At 40.0% G+C, this 18,882-nt stretch overlaps 1 protein-coding gene across 1 annotated transcript in view; it reads left to right on the forward strand.

The window, feature by feature from the left end:
* Window positions 1-18,882, forward strand: part of ELP3 (elongator acetyltransferase complex subunit 3) — a 98,171-nt gene that overhangs the window by 40,308 nt on the left and 38,981 nt on the right. Inside the window, exons 9-10 of the mRNA XM_059697554.1 lie at window positions 1,085-1,211; window positions 9,424-9,617. Of these exons, the coding sequence (XP_059553537.1) occupies window positions 1,085-1,211; window positions 9,424-9,617 (321 nt within the window). The remainder of the gene's footprint in view (window positions 1-1,084; window positions 1,212-9,423; window positions 9,618-18,882) is intronic.

Below are 18,882 nucleotides of genomic sequence, written 5' to 3' on the forward strand. Positions count from 1 at the left end.
TTTAGATATTTGTGGAACATCCAGTTGAAGCTTGTTTTAGAGCAAGATTGTCCAACAGAACTTTCTGCAGTGATTGAAATGTGATTTACCAGCCCTCTCCAATATGATAGTGCAACTGTAGAACGGAATTTTTCATTTTAATTAATTTAAGTATAGACTTGAATAAACCACATGTCCCTAATGAACTGCAGTGTTGCACAGTGCAGCTTTATAGAGTATTGGCTATCCTGGTGTGGTATCAGGAGAGAGGTCCAGCCTAATCACATAAATTGGGAGGTTATTAGCAAAAAGAGGTGAGAAGTGGAAGCCGTGGAAATGACGGAACCCCTGGTCTCCAGGATTGCTTGGTGGTGAATGGGAACGTTTTGGTGGTGAAAGGATTGGCACAGGCTTCAGTCTTTGGTAGCTCCAAACTCTTAATAGAGCTTGCTTCCTACTTGCCTAGGGCACTAGAATGATAAGATGACTGATCCATCTGGCCCAAGTGATTCTGCCTCGTCACTAAATTATTATGTCTTCTCACTTTTTAAAGGACCCTCCAACCCAGCAGAGTGAAATATGTTTTGTATATAGGTATGTGTGTGTCTCCTCTCCTCCTCTCTCTCATTTCAAAAGATTTCAAAAGGAAAAGAAATAGTAGGAAGCTGCTTCTGCATGGTTTTGAGCTCATTAATCTGGTTTCTAAGTTAGATATTTATATTGGTAAGCTTATTTTGCCTTTGTTGCTAAACCAAATAATTTTAGTGTCAGAACCTTTATTGGGTGCATAGGGAATTTCTGAGAAATATCCCAAAAGTAAAAATGAGGCCCTGGCCTCATTTCAATTGATTGGAGTGTTGTCCCACCATGCCAAGGTTGTGGGTTCCATCCCCAATCAGGGCACATAAAAGCACCAACCAGTGAATGCATAAATAAGTGGAACAACAAATCAATGTTTCTCCCCCCCCCCCCACACACACACACACACACACACTCCCCCAACTATATTATTCTTCATTACATGCCTCGGAGATTGTTTTTCCTCTGCTCCTTGTGTTAACCTTATTGCCCATTTATTTGTGTAACGTGGATTTTCTCTCCTCAGGGGCCACACCGTGAAGGCGGTATGTGAGTCATTCCACCTGGCCAAAGATTCAGGTTTCAAAGTCGTGGCTCATATGATGCCTGATCTGCCAAACGTGGGACTGGAGAGAGACATCGAACAGTTTATAGTAAGTGTCACCTTACGCCCGGCCAGTTTAGAAGGCCTCCGCACGATGCTCTATCCTCTCTGCTCTTTTTTATTATTGATTGTTGATTATTTTTCCCATTAAAAGACAGTGCATTCCCATTATAGAGTAGTGGGAACACAGTAGAAAAAGAAGGGTCACTCACAGCCCAACACCAAGTAAAGCCCTGACATTTTCATTTACTCCCTTTTAGGATTTTGTTAGACTTCAGGTTTTTGGGGGGATGATATGGTTTATACATGTATACACACAGGCACAGTTATATATATGATAAATAATTCTTTTAATAGCTTTTCCACTTGACACTATAACAGGCATTTATCCTGTTATAGCTTGGTCTCTGTTAAAATGCTTATACTGAAATATCTGCTTAATTTCCAGTGAATAAATATGCCATACTTTGCTTAATCACTTCCAAATTTTTAAAAATTGAATACCATTTTTTGATAGTGTAAATAATACTTCAGGTAAACAGTTTTATGCCTATAACTTTGTGTAATATTTAGGAGTATTTCTTTTTTAGAAAAAGTACGTTTCTGTTGATTTTGAGAGAGAGAGGGAGTGAGGAAGGGGAGTGGGAGAAGGAAGAGAGAGATAGAAGCATCAATGTGAGATGAGAGCAGAACATCCATCGGCTGCCTCCTACTCACCCCCTCTTGGGGACGAAGCCTGCAACCTCAGCGTGCACCCTTACCAGGAATCAAACTAGTGACCTCTTGGTTCATGGGTCGACACTCAGTCACTGAGCCACACGGCTGGGCAGGATTATTTCTTTAGGATAAATTTCCTGGGGTAGAATTATTAGGTGAAAGTATTAATACTTTAAAAATATCATCATATTTTTTATTTGCTTTTCAGAGGGTTGTAACAATTTACACTCATTTCAGCTGGGTTATCTTTTCCCCCAAACGGTTGTCTCCTGTTTATGTATTTTCTGTATGTATATGTACATATAATATTTTTCTATTTGCTAACCTGATGGATAAAAGTGCTATTTCAACTTGCATTTTATAATAATCCTATCTAATAAAAGAGAAAAATGGTAATTGGCGTACGACGATACCCTTTTCATTGGCTAATCAGGGCTATATGCAAATTAACTGCCAACTAAGATTGGCAGTTAACTGCCAACAAGAAGGCGGTTAATTTGCATATGTAGGCACAATTCAGGGAGGCGAAAGGGAAAGCAGGAAGAAGCCCCCTGCCACTGACAGTGATCGGAAACCCAGGGGGGAGCTAAGAGGTGGGGGGCAGGGCAAAGGCGGCCCTGGGGCCGCCTTTGCCCTGCCACCCAGCCATGATCGGAGAATCAGGTGCCTTTGCCGCCCTGGCCAGTGATAGCAGGAAGTAGGGGTGGAGCAGGCGATGGGAGCTGGGCACGGTCGAAGCTGGCAGTCCCAGGAGCTAGGGGTCCCTTGCCTGGGCCTAAAGCGAAGCCCACGATCGCAGGGCCGCTGCAGCTGCGGGTCCCTGCTGCCCGGGCCGGACGCCTAGGCCAGAGGTGTTAGGCCTGGGCAGGGGTGGAGCCTGCAACCACGGGGAGCTGGGGGTCCCCTGCCCAGGCCTGACACCTCTGCCAGAGGCCTCGGGCCTGGTCAAGGGGCCGATCTGGTGATTGGTGATCAGAGGGTGATGAGGGTCAACTCCTCTGGCCGAGGCATCAGGCCTGGGTGGGGGGCGGAGCCGGGGATTGGGGGGATATGATGGTCCCCTTGCCCAGGCCTGAAGCCTGGGTCAGAGGCGTCAGGCTTGGGCAGGGGGTGGAGCAAGTGATCAGAGGGAGATGGGAGTCCCCTGCCCAGACATGATTCCTGGGCCAGAGGCCTCAGGCCTGGGCGGGGGCCAGAGCCAGTGATCAGGGGGAGATGGGGGTCCCCTGTCCAAGCCTGACACCTCTGGCGGAGGCATCAGGCCTGGGCAAGGGGCCGATCAGGCGATCGGAGGGTGATGGGGGTCAACGCCTGAGGACTCCCAGTATGTGAGAGGGGGCAGGCTGGGCTGAGGGACACTCCCCCCCCCCCCCCAAACACACCCAGTGCACGAATTTCGTGCACCGGGCCCCTAGTAGTAATATATTTTTCAAATTTATATCTAATAATTATACTTCTTTCATCTTTTTGGAATTGGTATGTTTTTGTCCTCTGACTCTATTGGATATGAGTATTTTTAATATTAATTTAGATGAACACCCAGGTAAGGACATTATGGACTTACTGTTTTTTATATATATATTTTTAAATATAGTTTATTGATTTTTTACAGAGAGGAAGGGAGAGAGATAGAGAGTTAGAAACATCGATGAGAGAGAAACATCGATCAGCTGCCTCCTGCACATCCCCCACTGGGGATATGCCCGCAACCCAGGTACATGCCCTTGACCGGAATCGAACCCGGGACCCTTCAGTCCGCAGGCCGACGCTCTATCCACTGAGCCAAACCGGTTTCGGCATGTTTTTTATATTTTTTACAAATATTTCCCCCACCCTATCTTTGGCCTTTCACTTTTGCTCCTGTTTTCAGATCTTTCTCTTGCTTGCTTGATGATTCCTTTAGACACTTCTAAGGTTAGAACTGCCATTCTCTTTTAGAATTTCATTAATCAGTGAAAGAAAATACTGTTTTCTTATACTTTTCTGTTATTTGAATTTTAATACCTAGTTCTGGGATTTGGTTGTGTGTGTTTTTTGTGTGTTTTTTTTTTCCTTTTTACTCTATCGTATGTTAACTTAACCCATGTTAGTTTTGTTTTGGGAAACGAGATTGGTCAAAACTTTTCTTCAGATCCATAGACAGAGAATGTCTTAGGGATAGCCTTTTAGAGAAGATGATGAAAATATTTATCAAGTTATTTCATCCGCAAAAATACTTTTATTTTGCTCTGTTTATAAAAGATAGAATTTACCATGCCTTATTTGTGAAATTAATAATTCCTTCCTTTTAAAAAGTTTATTATTTTTAAGCCAGTGAATTACAGCTGAAAGCCTATTTATAAGACAGCATTAATTCACAGATGTCACTGTTATTGATTCCCCCTTATTGGCTGTGTAATAGATTTTGAAGCTGATACCTGCTCAGTAGTTAATAGCTAGGAACTCAGACTCCAAACCTAAAAGGCACCTGAAACACACTTTTCTTTAACACAGTTCCTAGGTGGGCAAATGGGATAGCCTGCATTCATAACTTTAAGGGCCTTTGGAAAAAATGTGTCATGTTTCAAATAATAGCGAATATCTGAGTCTCGGTGTCCATTTCCTTAGTGTCTTCAAAATATAGTAGTTCCCCCTTAGCCATGGGGGATACCTTCCAAGACCACAGATAGTCCTAGACCCTATATATGCTGTGGTTTTTCCTTCACATACGTACCTGTGATAAAGTTTAATTTATTCATTAGGCACAGTAAGAGATTAACAATCCTCCTATATAATAAAAGTCTGATATGCAAATCGACGGAACAGCAGAACAACCGGTCACTATGATGTGCACTGACCACCAGGGGGCAGACGCTCATCACAGGAGCTGCCCCCAGCATGCAGGCCTCAGGCCAGCCAAGGCAGGTGCCAGTGGGAGTCCCCCGGTCGCCCCACAGATCAGCCCTGATTGCTGGCCAGGCCCAGAGACCCTGCTCATACACAAATTTCGTGCACCGGGCCTCTAGTAACTAATAATACAATAGAACAACTATAGCAATATGCTGTAATAAAAGTCATGTGAATGTAGTTACTCATTTTTTAATACTCACCTGAGGATATGTTTTTCATTGATTCTAGAAAGAGGAAGGGAGAAGGGGAGAAACATCAATGTGAAAGGAAACATTGATTGGCTGCCTCACATATGCGCCCTGATAGGGGATCAAACCAAAGACCCTTTGGTGCATGGGACAATGCCATAACCAACCGAGCCACACCGTGGCTGTAGGCACTCATTTTAAGGGATCCCTTGCTGGAGTCTTTGTGTAGCCCCAATGCTTTCTTGCACTGCACATTGCTATCATTCTGTTTATATCTCCTACCCTCAAATTTCTCTGTACGAAGCACTTATGCAACGTGGACCTAACTTTTGCAGTATGAGGTGCAACAACAAAACCAGCATAAATTTTTTTTTCCTTTTTCACAATTTCACAGATAGGTCTCAGCAACCTCAGAATATGATTATTTTTCTTTATTAAGTAGAGAACTTTTATCTTTTCATATAAAAGAAGCACTTTCCGGCTTCTTGGCACATCCTAATTGCCAGCATCACTACTCTTGCACTTTGGGTCCATTATTAAGTAAAATAAGGGTTACTTGAATACAAGCACTGCAATACCTGGCAGTTGACCTGATAACTGCAATAGCCAATAAGTGACAAATGGGAATGCATTGTATACGGTGGACATTCTGGACAAGGGATGAGTCATGTCTTGGCGAGAGATGGCATCACACTACTCAGAACAGCAAGCAGTTTAAAACTTATGAATTGTTTATTGAATTGTTTTGTGGAATTTTCCATTTAATATTTTCAGACCATTAAAATTTCAGACCGTGGGCAAGTGAAAGGGAAGCCACAGATAAGGGAGGCAGCTACTGTAAAGAATAGTTTAATAATAACATTGCAAAGACAGTCCTTCATGTAAATAGATTTATCTGCTTGTTTGTAATCTTGAGAGAAACCTACAGGGAATATGAGCAGAACATATACCTTTTCTACCTGCATCCTAGCAAATGAGTGACAAAAGAGCTAAAATGAGAAATCTGATTCCTCCCTAAAGAAAAATTCTCTGCAAAATTAATTGATAAATTGCCTTAAAAGAAATAATTTCTACAAATCAATTAGAAAAAACAAATAGCCCAGTAGGAGAATGGGCAGAAAAACTTGAACAGATACTTCACAGATAGGAAATTCAAATAACCAACAAATTTATGTTTATTAAAAACCACAATATTATTCTTAATCTTATATTCCTTATTCCTGAATCCTATAATGTATGTAATTTGTTTTTTTTCCATACAGATATTTTAGGAAATTCTCTTTATCCCATATGTAGTGCAATTTCATAGAGGTATATTTTGGCAAGAGTTTTAAAATTAATTGTGTTCGATATTAAAGGACCCTGTCATTGGGAAATTTCTTTGTGCTATAGTGGTCCCTTGGTATTCTTGGGGATTGGTTCAGGGAACCCCTCTAGATAATGAAATCTGCAGGTTCTCAAGTTCCTTATGTAAATTGTGTGGTATTTGTATATAACATGCACATATCCTCTCATATACTTTAAATCATCTCTAGATTACTCATAATACCTAACAATGTAAATGCTATGAAAATAGTTGTTATATTTGTATTGTTTAGGGAATAATGACAAGAAAAAAGGCTGTACGTGTTCAATGCAGATGCAACCATTGTAGGCCTAACAATACAGTACCTGTCAGTAACAACATAACATTTTTTTCTGAATATTTTAAATCTGTAAATGCAGAATCCTCGGATACAAGAGCCGACTATACAGGATAATGTTCTCCCTTTCATTTTTTTATGTTCTTTTTCTAAAACCTACTAAGAAATGTTGGATTTCCCAGACTGATCATATAAAATTCTTTTCTAGTTTTATCTGCCTTTTTTTTTCTGCTTTCTTATTTTCTCACCTTTATCTTTCAGCCTTTCTATTAAATGATTTTTGTTAAATAGTTTTCATTTCTAAGGGTTCTTTCTTTTATGCTGACTGTTTGATTTCTCTAGTATCTTGTCCTTGTTTTACAGATTAATAAGTCTTTTCTTATCTCTCTGATGGAATTATTATAGTTGTTTTCTTTATGTTTTATTTTCCTTTTTGCCTTGCTTTCCCCCCAATTCCTTTTTCTCTCTTTGTTTTGGTCTGCTTTTTATGTTCTAGGCTTCTAGTTTCTAATGATCCTTAGCCAAATGGTCATACTTTGAAAGTGAGGGGCTTAAAAACCAGCTTGCAAGCTCTATGTAGCTAGCTGCCAGTATGCCTCACTGAAGGATGTTCATGTAATGTGCTCTCCTTTCTGTAGGGAATTTCCAAATGTCAGTATATGGAGCTCTTATTTGGAGCCATTTAATTGATCCAGAGATAACTCTCCAGCTTCCTCCTTGGGAGTGGGTGTTGTGCGCACATCACAGAAAATTGCAACAGGAAGTCCACCAGTCAGTGTGCTGGCCTTCACTTAATCTCCCTGTTTTCACTCTGGGTCCTCACTCAGGCCTTCCTTTGTACCTGGAATCTCAGAGTCCAGAGGCTTTCCAGTATCTCCAGCAAAAATCAGGCAACTGCCTGTAGGAAGGTGATAAGGGATAAGGAAAGGGATAAATCCCTTCATGTACAGATTTTGATCAAGTGTTCTCTCCCACCTGCCCAGTTCCTGGTACTTGTGATCCATGAACCTTTCTGGGACGCGGGTGTGACTGAGCTGGCCTTTCATTAGTATCTGTCCCACTTTACAGATACTTTATTTGCAGTTCATGTCACTGGCAAAGTCATTTACCAATCTTCCATCACCTGTTCCCCTCCTGTCTCTTTTGATTTATACTTTAAAAAATTGTATTATTTCCTGTTATTTTAGCATGGTTTTGGAAGGCCTTGGCTGGTCTTCCAGACCTTGGTTGGTTGTAGCATCATCCTGCACACCAAAAAGTGGCGGGTTTGATTCCCAGTTAGGACACATACCCAGGATACAGGTTCCATCCCGGTTGGGGCGTGTGTGGAGGCAACCGATAGATGTCTCTCTCTCTCTCTCGCTCCCCTCCCCCCCCTTCTCTCCCCCCTCTCCCCTTCCTCTCTCTAAAATCAATTTTAAAAATTTAAAATTAAAACAAAAATTTAGCATGGTTTTGGAAGGAAAGAAACACATATTTAAATTCTTAGTGTTTAACCAGAAATCTAGGACCAGTTTTACCTATTATTCTTTTTACAGGAGTATGTCAGCCCATATATCTCCTAAATTTATTATACAAGTTTCAGAAGTACTTTTCTGAAACCCCATGTTTCAATACGGAATCAGACTAGGAAGAGAATGACTTGCATGCATGCTCTTTGTGGATGGCTATAGAATATTTATTGAAGACCTGATGAATCTTTACTATATAAATATTACAGGGAAATATCTTTAAGACCAAAGTGTGCACAAAGAATATAGCATTTTAAGAATATGACAAATCAGTGAGAGAGATCAAATACCCTGCAGTTACATTTCTTTGTAAAGCAAGTTAAATAATGGATAGCTCTGCAGGAATAACAGAGCACAAGATAAAAAGCACTTTATAGTTCAGAAGATATGGTACTGCTGGCTGAATAGATGCTAAAGCTAGGGTGGGGGTGAAGGGAACTGTATGAGTCCACCTTCATTCCTCCACCATATATCCTGCAAAATCAAGATAAGAACAAATTAGGAGTGCAGAGTCATGGAAGGGAGACTGCCTTATGTTTTCCTGCTACATCCCAAATAAAGAAATAAGGCAGCCAGCTGGGATGATATAGTACAGGAAATGGCTATGTCACAGTAGATGAATAAAATGTATCGCTCAATGTCCAGATAACAAATGGAGAGTGTATGTCCCAGGTTAGGAATGGTGCCAGTTGGTCTGAGGACAAAATAGTCCTATCCAGGGATCGGTACACTTTCTGCATAGGGCCATATAGTAAACATTTTAGGTTTGCAGGCCAGATGGTGATCTCTGGCACAATATGTTTCATTATTAAAAGATTATACAGTCTAGCGGTGAAGGTAGGCACTGGATAAATTGTCAGTATGATAATGTTAAGAAAGTGGTAATATAGAACTCGATAGGATTTTTTAAGTCAGGCAGTTTATATTTGAAGGTCAGGAAGGCCTCTCTGAAGAACTGACATTTAAGCTGAGGCCTGAAGATTAGCTAGATGAAGAAAAATTGAGGGACTTTCCAGGCAGAGAAAATTGCCTTTGTAGGGGCGAAAAGGCAAGGTGGTGAGAGTGGCGTGCGGTGACATTGCAGCAATGGACAGGGCTGTGATGAGGGCCTTGGGTCCAGCAAACATGCTTTGCCCTAGTGAGGCCGTAAAAACAATGGATTCCTGTTCTGTCTGCATCCCCTCCTTGGGTGGAAAGGAAAGGCATTCTAAGGACCAGGCAGGTATGTGAGAGACGCCGGCCCAGGTTTGAAACTTGCATGCGTAATCTCTACATAACTAATGAAGAAGTAATCTTCTGTTCTCTATTCACAGGAGTTTTTTGAGAACCCTGCTTTTCGTCCCGATGGTTTAAAACTTTACCCAACCTTGGTGATTCGTGGAACTGGGCTTTATGAGCTGTGGAAATCAGGACGCTATAAGAGTTATTCGCCTAGTGACCTGATTGAATTGGTGGCTCGGATCCTTGCCCTTGTGCCTCCATGGACTCGAGTGTACCGCGTGCAGAGGTAGTGTGTTACCTTTTATGCCAGAAGTAATCAGTGACTACTCTGTTCACAGTTTCTAATGAGAATAGTCTGCTTTCATATGGAGGGGTTTGAATTCTTTTAAATTAAAAAAGGAACACCTAGAATGCTATCTATAAACAGAGAGGGATAGAAATGAAAGGAAACCAGGTCCAAGCCACTTTGCCAGTGTCATATTTATTCAAGTATGCCCCTTTCCCTTCATGAGCCAGGACGTGGAGTCATGAGGTGATAAATAGGTATGGTGCCTGGTTCCTGGAGCGGATGATCTAGATCAGGGTTTCCTTCTCCTGGTGAACTTTGGTCAGGTACAGAAGTTGGTGTGGGAGCTGGAGGTGCGGCCACGTGTCTGTTATCCCTGTCCTAGAGCCTCTGAAAGTAAAACGAAGAGTAGCAACAATCATTGTTGGCAGATAATGTAAATATGGAGAAAGAGTGACATATTCCTGATGGCATGAAGGAAATCAACTGTTTTTTTCATCGGAGAAATTATGATCTCATTTGTAGTTATGGGCCTTTTAAGAATTTTTTTTTTTACTGGAAATATAACATTGAAAAAATTCTAGAAGCCATACAGTTACCTATTTATCTACAATCCTAACAAAACTGTTCCTGTATTTGTTGGTCATTGGGCACATTTCCACCACCCTGTCAAAAGCTGCCTGGATTCCTGTATTATAGACACTGCGGTTCCCCTTCTCTGCGGGGGATTTGTCCCAAGACCACAGGCGCCAGTGGATGCCTGAAACTGGATAGTAGTGAACCTTATGTATACTGTTTTTTCCTACACATATACATACACCTGTGATGAAGTTTAATTTATAAATTAGGCATAATAAGTGATTAACAATAATAATAAAATAGAACAATTATACCCATATACTGTAATAAAAGTTACATGAGTGTGACATTATTAAGTAAAATCAAGGTTACTTGAACATACTCACTACAGTGTGACAGTCAGTCTGATAACCAAGACAGCTACTAAGTGAGTAGTGAGTGGGCAGCGTGTACATCGTGGATATGCCAGACAGGGAAGATTCATGTCCTGGGAGGAAGGGGATGGCACCGGCAGCGTACAGTTTAAAACTCAGGGATTGTTTATTTCTGGAATTTTCCATTTAATATTTTTGAATGGAGGTTGACTGCAAGCAACTGAAACTGAAGAAAGCAGAACCTCGAATAAGGGGGGAGTTACTGTGTAAGGTCAAAAGATGACAGCAAATACATACACAGTTTCCTACTGCAACTAGTATCCACTGAGCACAAAAATTGTGTTACTAATAGTATAAAACAATGACTACTGTGAACAGGCAGAATCACCAACCAAAGGAAAATTACCAAGGCTCTAAAATAATGGAGTTGCTTTAAGGTCAAAGGACATTTACACCATACTTCTGCCACAACTTCTTAACTTCTTTACGTTATTGGCCCAAATTGCCCGGCCGGTGTGGCTCAGGGATTGAGCATCAACCCATGAACCAGGAGGTCATGGTTCGATTCCTGGTCAGGGCACTTGCCCGGGTTTCGAGCTCGATCCTCAGTCGGGGGTGTGCAGGAGGCAGTGTATCGATGATTCTCTCTCATCATTTGTTGTTTCTCTCACTCTCTCCCTCTCACTCCCTCTCTCTGAAAATCAATAAACACTTAAAGAAGTTATTGGCCAAACTTAAGGATCTAAATTGCCTATATGATCTGTGTATTTTAAAATACTTAGATACTAAGGAGATAGTGAGTAAAAAATTCAGCTGTCGGAATTGTTTGCATTGTCCTTCCCCTTTTTCTACCTTTCCGGAACAGTTGAGTTAAGAAGACATAAGGAGGTGCTGAGCAATGCAGGCGTCTCACTTGGAGAAGTAGGGAGTTGCAGGGCCAGAGCTGGCTGAGAAAGAAGCGTGTTCTTATGAAGGAGGCAGTGGTGTGGTGCAGGCTGTGACAGCCCAGATGTGGTAAAATGGGCATTCTCGTGGAGGGCTGATCTGGCACAGGCTGTCAGAGCTGAGCAGGGTGAGGAGGATGTGTCTGAGAGGGTGCAGAGAAGAGGACAGCAGCAAAAGATTGGTTACTTGCAGAAGGTTGTTCTTATAGGTATGCCCTAATATTAAGGATAATGGGAGCTAGCTAGGTTTAAGGAGATAATTAGAATGCACTCTCCATAGTGTTTTGGAATAGAAGTGTGTGTGTGTGTGTGTGTGTGTGTGTGTGTTTATGTGTTTATTTAATGGCCACATTTTGCATTTTTATGCTGTTTGTTGGTGACTGTACTGTTTAAAATGACCCCAGGTGTGGTAATGAAGTGTTGTGTAATGTTCCTAAGTGTAAGCAGACTACAGTGTGCCTTATGGAGAAAATATGTGTTAGATAAGCTTCATTCAGCCATGAGTTACAGCACCATTGGCCTCAAGTTCAATAGATATGGTGTCCCGACACAGAAACATGTATAAAACAAGTTATATATTGATCATTTGATGAAAATGTTGTACATAGGAACCTAACCCTGTATTTCCTCTAGGAGCAATGTTATGATATTCACTAATTAAATGTTCATGGCAAGTTTTTAGAACATAACTACCACAAATGATAAGAATTGACTGTACGTTGTTTCAAAGTACCTCCCACAATGTCTTTATTAATTAAAGTAGAAAAGAGTAACTTGACCATGGAGAAGCCTGGCAGCTGATCAGTGTGAATATTATTAGGAATAGTACAAATCCTGGTTGTGTGCCACCTGATAGCACTTCTGTATTACTCAGCCAGAACTCCATAATCTGAATCTCATCATAAGGAAACACCAGACAAATCCAAATTGAGGAACTTTCTAAGAAAATAAGTGGACTATAATCTTCAAAAGTAGGGGATCAAGGGAAGAGTTCCATTTTGAAGGAGACTAAGGAGACATGCCAGCTAAATCCAACGCAAGGTTTTATTGGATCCTTTTGGTATAAAGGACAAAGATATTGAGACGCTGGTGAAGCTAGAATGGAGTCTAAGGTTAGACAATAGTGAAGTGTTAATTTCCTGATTTTGGTGGTCGTATTATGGCTATATAAGAGAACATCATTGTTGTAGAAAATACTCAAAGTATTTTGGGAGTGTTGGGACATTGTGTTTCCAGTTTACTTTGAGATAGTTAAGGAAAATAATTATTTGTACTGCGTTTTGGACTTTTTCTGTAACTTTAAGATTGTTTCAAGAAATTTAAATTAATAACAATAGAAAATAAAGATGCAATAAGTATTAGCAAAGACAAAAGAAAAAGATTATTTGCATTTAACTGACTGGGGCAACCAGAGAACAGTGAAGATACTACTTCCCAGGAACAGAGTGTGGCAGTATCACTGTCGCGTGGCTCTCTGCCTGCTGATCGTGATGCTGTCTGCTAGGAACGCCCGAGGTACTTGCTTGGCCTGATGACTTGTGGTGAGCCGGCACAGACATTTACCCCGCTTTGGGGCAGGGGCTTGGGGGGAGGTTAATGTAGTGGCAGGACCAGCCCCAGGCTTTCTATTATGGCTGCAGGATGTGCTGCACCAAAATCATCAGGGAGCTTTGAGGAGCAAGATTTATCACTCACAGTCCTTGAGGGTACCCAGCAAGCCCAAGGGGCACAGCAAGTTTGGGGGCATGGGAGAGAGCACAGACCTAGAGCTCTGCCTTTGTTAGGGTTCTAGGGTGGGGTGCCTAGGTTTTTATGGATTCACTCTCTATTGGCTAATTTAAATAATAAGAAAGGGAGTTAGGGTGCAGGAAGGGAGAAATGGGGCTACTCAAATGGTCAGTTATCCAGGTTACCCAGGGCTTTCTGGAAAAGTGAACTTCATGAGTGGGGACAGCCTAGTTCCTTGTGTGGTTGTTTTGCTGGTAGCTGTCATACATACTTTTATTCAGGATGGATGCCTTCGGAAATGGATGCCTTGGCAGTAAAAAACTTAAAATGTCAAGCGCTCATACTACAATCAAAAAGCTTAATGTCAGGCACTTACATTACAGGGTAACCAAAAGATGATACCTCCCAGCATGGTAACAAATATCACAGGATGGAAATTTCACAGCCGTGGACATCAAAGTTTTCTTATCAGAAATAACAAGGCACAGATCACACAGGCAATCAGATGGGGAATTTGCATCCTCCTCTTCATTTTGAGCTTTAAATTTCTTACTGCTATAATCAGTGAGTCAAAAGCAACAGAGGCATTGCTATAACATTAAAAGATTAATTTTGTAGACTTTATGAAATATCACAATGGGACATTATCCCAAGGGGATTTCAAGAAAACAGCAGCAAATATAGTCTCTATAGAAAAATTGTAAAGGGGTAATGACAGGAAGAATTAAGAACATGCACATTAGCCCTGATCGGTTTGGCTCAGTGGATAGAGCATCGGCCTGCGGACTGAAGGGTTCTGGGTTTGATTCCGGTCAAGGGCATGTACCTTGGTTGCAGGTACACCCCTGGTAGGAGGTGTGCAGGATGCAGCTGATCGATGTTTCTCTCTCATCGATGTTTCAAACTCTCTATCCCTCTCCCTTCCTCTCTGTAAAAAAATCAATAAAATATATTTTTTAAAGAACATGCACATTATATAACCAAAAGGTTGTTTGCTGAGAAAGGCATGATCATGGAGAACCAGCATGAAGCTAAAGAAACCTCCCTGTACTCAGTTCTCCCAGCATGACCCCACCACAGATCTCTCTCTCTGGAGAGTCAGCCTGTAGTAGAGTTCCCAGCTGTAATTCCAGAAGGCCAACTGCGTGCTATATAGGGTGTCCCCCAAAAATGTACACACGCTTTGAATAATTATAAAGGCAGTCTTTATTAAAATACATTTCATTTTCAAAATTGAGCTATCCACTGTTAAAGTGCGTATACATTTTGGGTGGACACCCATCTTTGAAAGGATTCCTGTGGGCTTAACATTTAATTCTATTACTTTACAGATGTGTGGGTGAATTAGAACTTAGTGGAATACATACTGTAAAATAGGTTAAATCTCCTTAAAAATGTGTAGCTAGGAATGTCTTCCTTGAGTTTGAGGACAGTGTTGTTTGAAGATGGTGATGACTCAGTTCCTGACAGTAAATGCCTTTGGAGAGACATCTGGCTGTGATATCAGAGTTTCATGCTATGGGACTGATAATTTACTTAACTTTGAGATTATTCTCTAGGTTTCTTAGTATAAAGATTAAAATTTTATTATATTTTCCACTTTATATTTTTTGTTTTTAATACAGCTATGATATTGTTATACAAGTTTCCATTAGAATGCTAGCTTTTTAAATGTAGCTTGGTGTGGACAAATGTTCAAGTTAGCATTTGTTTTTCTGTAAGCATGGGCAGAATTCCTTCAAGTGTATTATGTTACTTTGTTTTGCATTGAATATTACTGTGACTACCTGCATAAGAATTTATTCAAATTAATTATATTTTGCTACTTACTTTCTGCCCACTTTTACTTACATGCTTTCTTCATATATATATATACTGCACATTTATTTTATACTACATGCCTGGTGCATGAATTCCTGCACGGGTGGGGTCCCTCAGACTGGCTGGTGATGGAGGCCGATCGGGGCATCTCGCACTGTCCCGATTGGGGCTGGCCAGCCGGGCGGGGGCCAGGGGGCATTGCGGGAGGTTGGCCGGCGGAGTAGGGGTAGGGAAGTTGGCTGTGGGAGTGCACTGACATCAGGGAGCAGCTCCTGCATTGAGCATCTGCCCCCTGGTGGTCAGTGTGCGTCATAGCGACTGGTCAACCGGTTGTTTGGTCATAACAATCACTTAGGCTTTTATAGATAGATAGATAGATAGATAGATAGATAGATAGATAGATAGATAGATGATAGATAGGCTTGTTTTTTGTTATCGGTAATCATTGAAATTCTAGACTTGTCTTTTGCCAAGTTGAGGTGTATGGTGTGATGTGTTTCTGCTCTATACCACCATTCATTTGTCCCAGTAGATTTTTTTTTTAATTTTGTGATTTTATACTTTTTTCCAACAGTTTGTAGAATATTACTAATTATCCAGAACTTATATTTTCTTAATTTCCAGCTATATTTATATGGACAAAATAATACTTTCTCTATAAAGCTACTTTAAAATCACTTTCAATGTATGTATTAATAACAGGCTTACATTATTTTTCCAAAAACTTCTTTGTATAATTGGGATGCATCTTTATACAGCAGTACATTTTATACATTGGCAAATATGGTATTTGCATTTCTTGTTAAAGACTTAGAATAATATTCGTAGTTATAATTTTAATGTAGCGTAGTAGTCTAGCATTTTAGTTTGGGAACAGTTTTATTCAGTAAACTGTTCCCTAATGTTGGATATTTAGGTTGCTTCCAATTTTTTATTTTCAATTTTTAATCATCCTGGTCTCCGCTACAGGTCAGAGTCATGTACACGGAACTTTTACTTACGTTGAAGTTATCTGTTAGAGCAGTATGATCTAACAGAGTAAGATAAAAGATCTAAGCATATTTTATTATTATTATTATTAAACTTCTGGAACAAGAGGAGTATAAATGAATGTTTTAATTTTCACTAATTATATTGATATGCTTTTCCAGAAGGATAATACCAGTTTATAGTAAATAGTTACTGGTTTTACCACAATTCTATACACGTGGATGATTAAATTTTTTATTTCATTTACATAGGGGTATTAATTTGCATTTCTGTAGGTATAGTAAGGATTAACATTTTTCCATGTAACCGGGTATTTGTGTTTCTTCTTATATCGATTGTCTGTTTATGTATAATTTGCCAGTTATGCAATTTGGATCAGAATGGAGATTCTTTTCTATTGAAATGGCTAAAAAAAAAAATAAAAATCATAAATTTTACCTTTACCTTTTAGGGGTCTTTTGAATTGTCTCCTCTCTCCTGCACAAGTAAGAAGACCAGGGAACACAAAAGCCATGTCCATGTTCACATAGTATACTTAACACTAATAATAGCTTGGTAAAACAGCTTCATATCTAACTGAGCAAGAGAAAGATAGGTGTTTAGACAGTGTTAAGTGGCTGAGAAACCTTCTGATTTGGGGAAGGAGAATCACAGGGCTTTGACTCTGCATTGTTTCTTCTGGCTTCAGTTATAAACTTTTAAAACAATTCTTAGAATGTGGAAAACTGATATTAGTCTAATTTGGAAGCATTCAGTTATGTCTTGCTAGAAAGAAACCATTGGCAAAGGTTCTCCCAGAGTGTTTAATCCAGACAATTTTAATAATCATAGTTGATTTATTTTTGTTTTAAATCATAATATGGAAAGTCATATATGCCTTTTGAAAATCTGGCCATTTCATTTCTTTCTTTTAAAAAAATGTTTTGATATCAGAGAGAGGAAGGGAAAAAGGGAGAGAGATAGAAACATCAATGATGACAGAGAATCATTGATTGGCTGCCTCTTGGGAATCAAGGCTGCAACCCAGGCATGTGCCCTGACCGGGAATTGAACTGGTGACCTTCCGGTGTAGAGGTCAACAATCACTGCATTATACCAACTGGGCTGGCCATTTCATTTCTACCTATGACAGCTTTTACCAATTATAGGCTATCTACTTAATGTTGATTAGTGAATCTAAATGTGTACATGGCGAAGATTTTAAGAACTAATTTTTAGACAAGTGTCAAGAGGGAGGGACAGGAAAGAAAGTAGAAGGGAAGATATTTCAAGTGAAAACACGATGTCTTTTTTTTAATGCTATATTTTACTAATATATTACTTGATATTTTTAATTGGCCATTTCCCCTACCTTCCCCTACCCTCCCCTTCCTCCCCCTCCCCCCCTTAACTAATTTACTCTCTTAACTTTATGACAGCTGAGTCAATAACATCTTACTGGGTGTTTTTATGAACCACCTAATAGATGGTTCTGTATTGCAGGCCTGAGGGTGCAGTCAGTGATTAAATGTAAGATTCTGTCCAGACATATGATAGAGCCACATTAAACTGCTGCTGCCCACAGGCTGTTTGACAGCTGTCTGCCTCGATGTGATATTTAAATCACTGCAAAGCATTAAACAGGAATGCCAATTTGCAACCAAAACATGCTTCTGGAATGTGAGACACTTCAGACCAAAAAATCTCTAGCCATCCTTTTAAAGGTTTTTTGATGAGTAAATTGCAAATATTAGCACCACTAAGCTTGAAATAGTACCCCTTGAAATAGAAAAGTGAATATTCTCAAATGCCAGCCTGAATCCATGCCCACTGGTCAAATCTAACTTAAGCAACAAAATAAATGGGTGAATACCAGGTTACATCTCATTGAATAAAACGGGAATCTATGAATTCATAAATAAATGAATAAATAGGGAAAAGGGAAAGCTCTTCCTTCAATACAAGCTCAGCTAATAAATACAGATGGGATGATAGAAATAGATAATCACCATTGACAACCATTATAGGAAGATGCTACAGACAGGAGTCACTGGTAAGTGGTAGACGGACTGGTAGTTGGAGGGTTGATGAAGGAGTAATAGGATATTGGTGCGATACTATGCACTTGTTTCAGCTCTCATGCTGTAAACAGTGTTCTTTTCACAGTCTATTCAATAACACATTTCTTACCTTTTTGTTGATTTTGCTATTTAAAATGGCCCCCAGGCATAGTGCTACCTATCTAGTTTCCTAAGCACAAGAAGGCTGTAATGTGCCTGATGAAGAAAATACATGGTTAGAGGTTTCACTGAGGCATGAATTTATAGTGCTGTTGGCCACGAGTGCAATATTAATGAATCACTTAGATGTTAAATGAAGTGCCTTTAAACAGAAACACAAATAAAACAAGGTTATGCATTGATCGGTTAAAGAAAATGTGACTAAAGACTTGCAGGAAACCAACTCTGCATTTTCCCTAGGATCAATGCTTCAGTATTTGCTAATTCAGTATTTTGGCACCTTTATAAAACATAACTTGCTGTGCATAACAAAAATCAAATGTCTGTCATGTGTGCGACTAACAGTGGTTGCCATTGGTTTTATTAATTTCACATCATATATAACAATGTTTTACACTTTTAAGTTGTGAAAGTATACATATGTACTTGTGAGTTATTTATACCATATTTTAAAGTATAAAAGGGCATTGAGAAGACTTTAACTTTGGTTGTTACTCTTGCTTTGGATTTCCTGGGGAGTCATCTTAAAGAATTTTGACTGGTCATTGTTTTATAGTGTCTTTATGGAAACTACTGACTTCCAGAGCCCAATAGACTTATTCGGTATAGT

This window comes from Myotis daubentonii, chromosome 5 (genome assembly GCF_963259705.1).
Source record: "Myotis daubentonii chromosome 5, mMyoDau2.1, whole genome shotgun sequence".
Classification (NCBI taxonomy): domain Eukaryota; kingdom Metazoa; phylum Chordata; class Mammalia; order Chiroptera; family Vespertilionidae; genus Myotis; species Myotis daubentonii.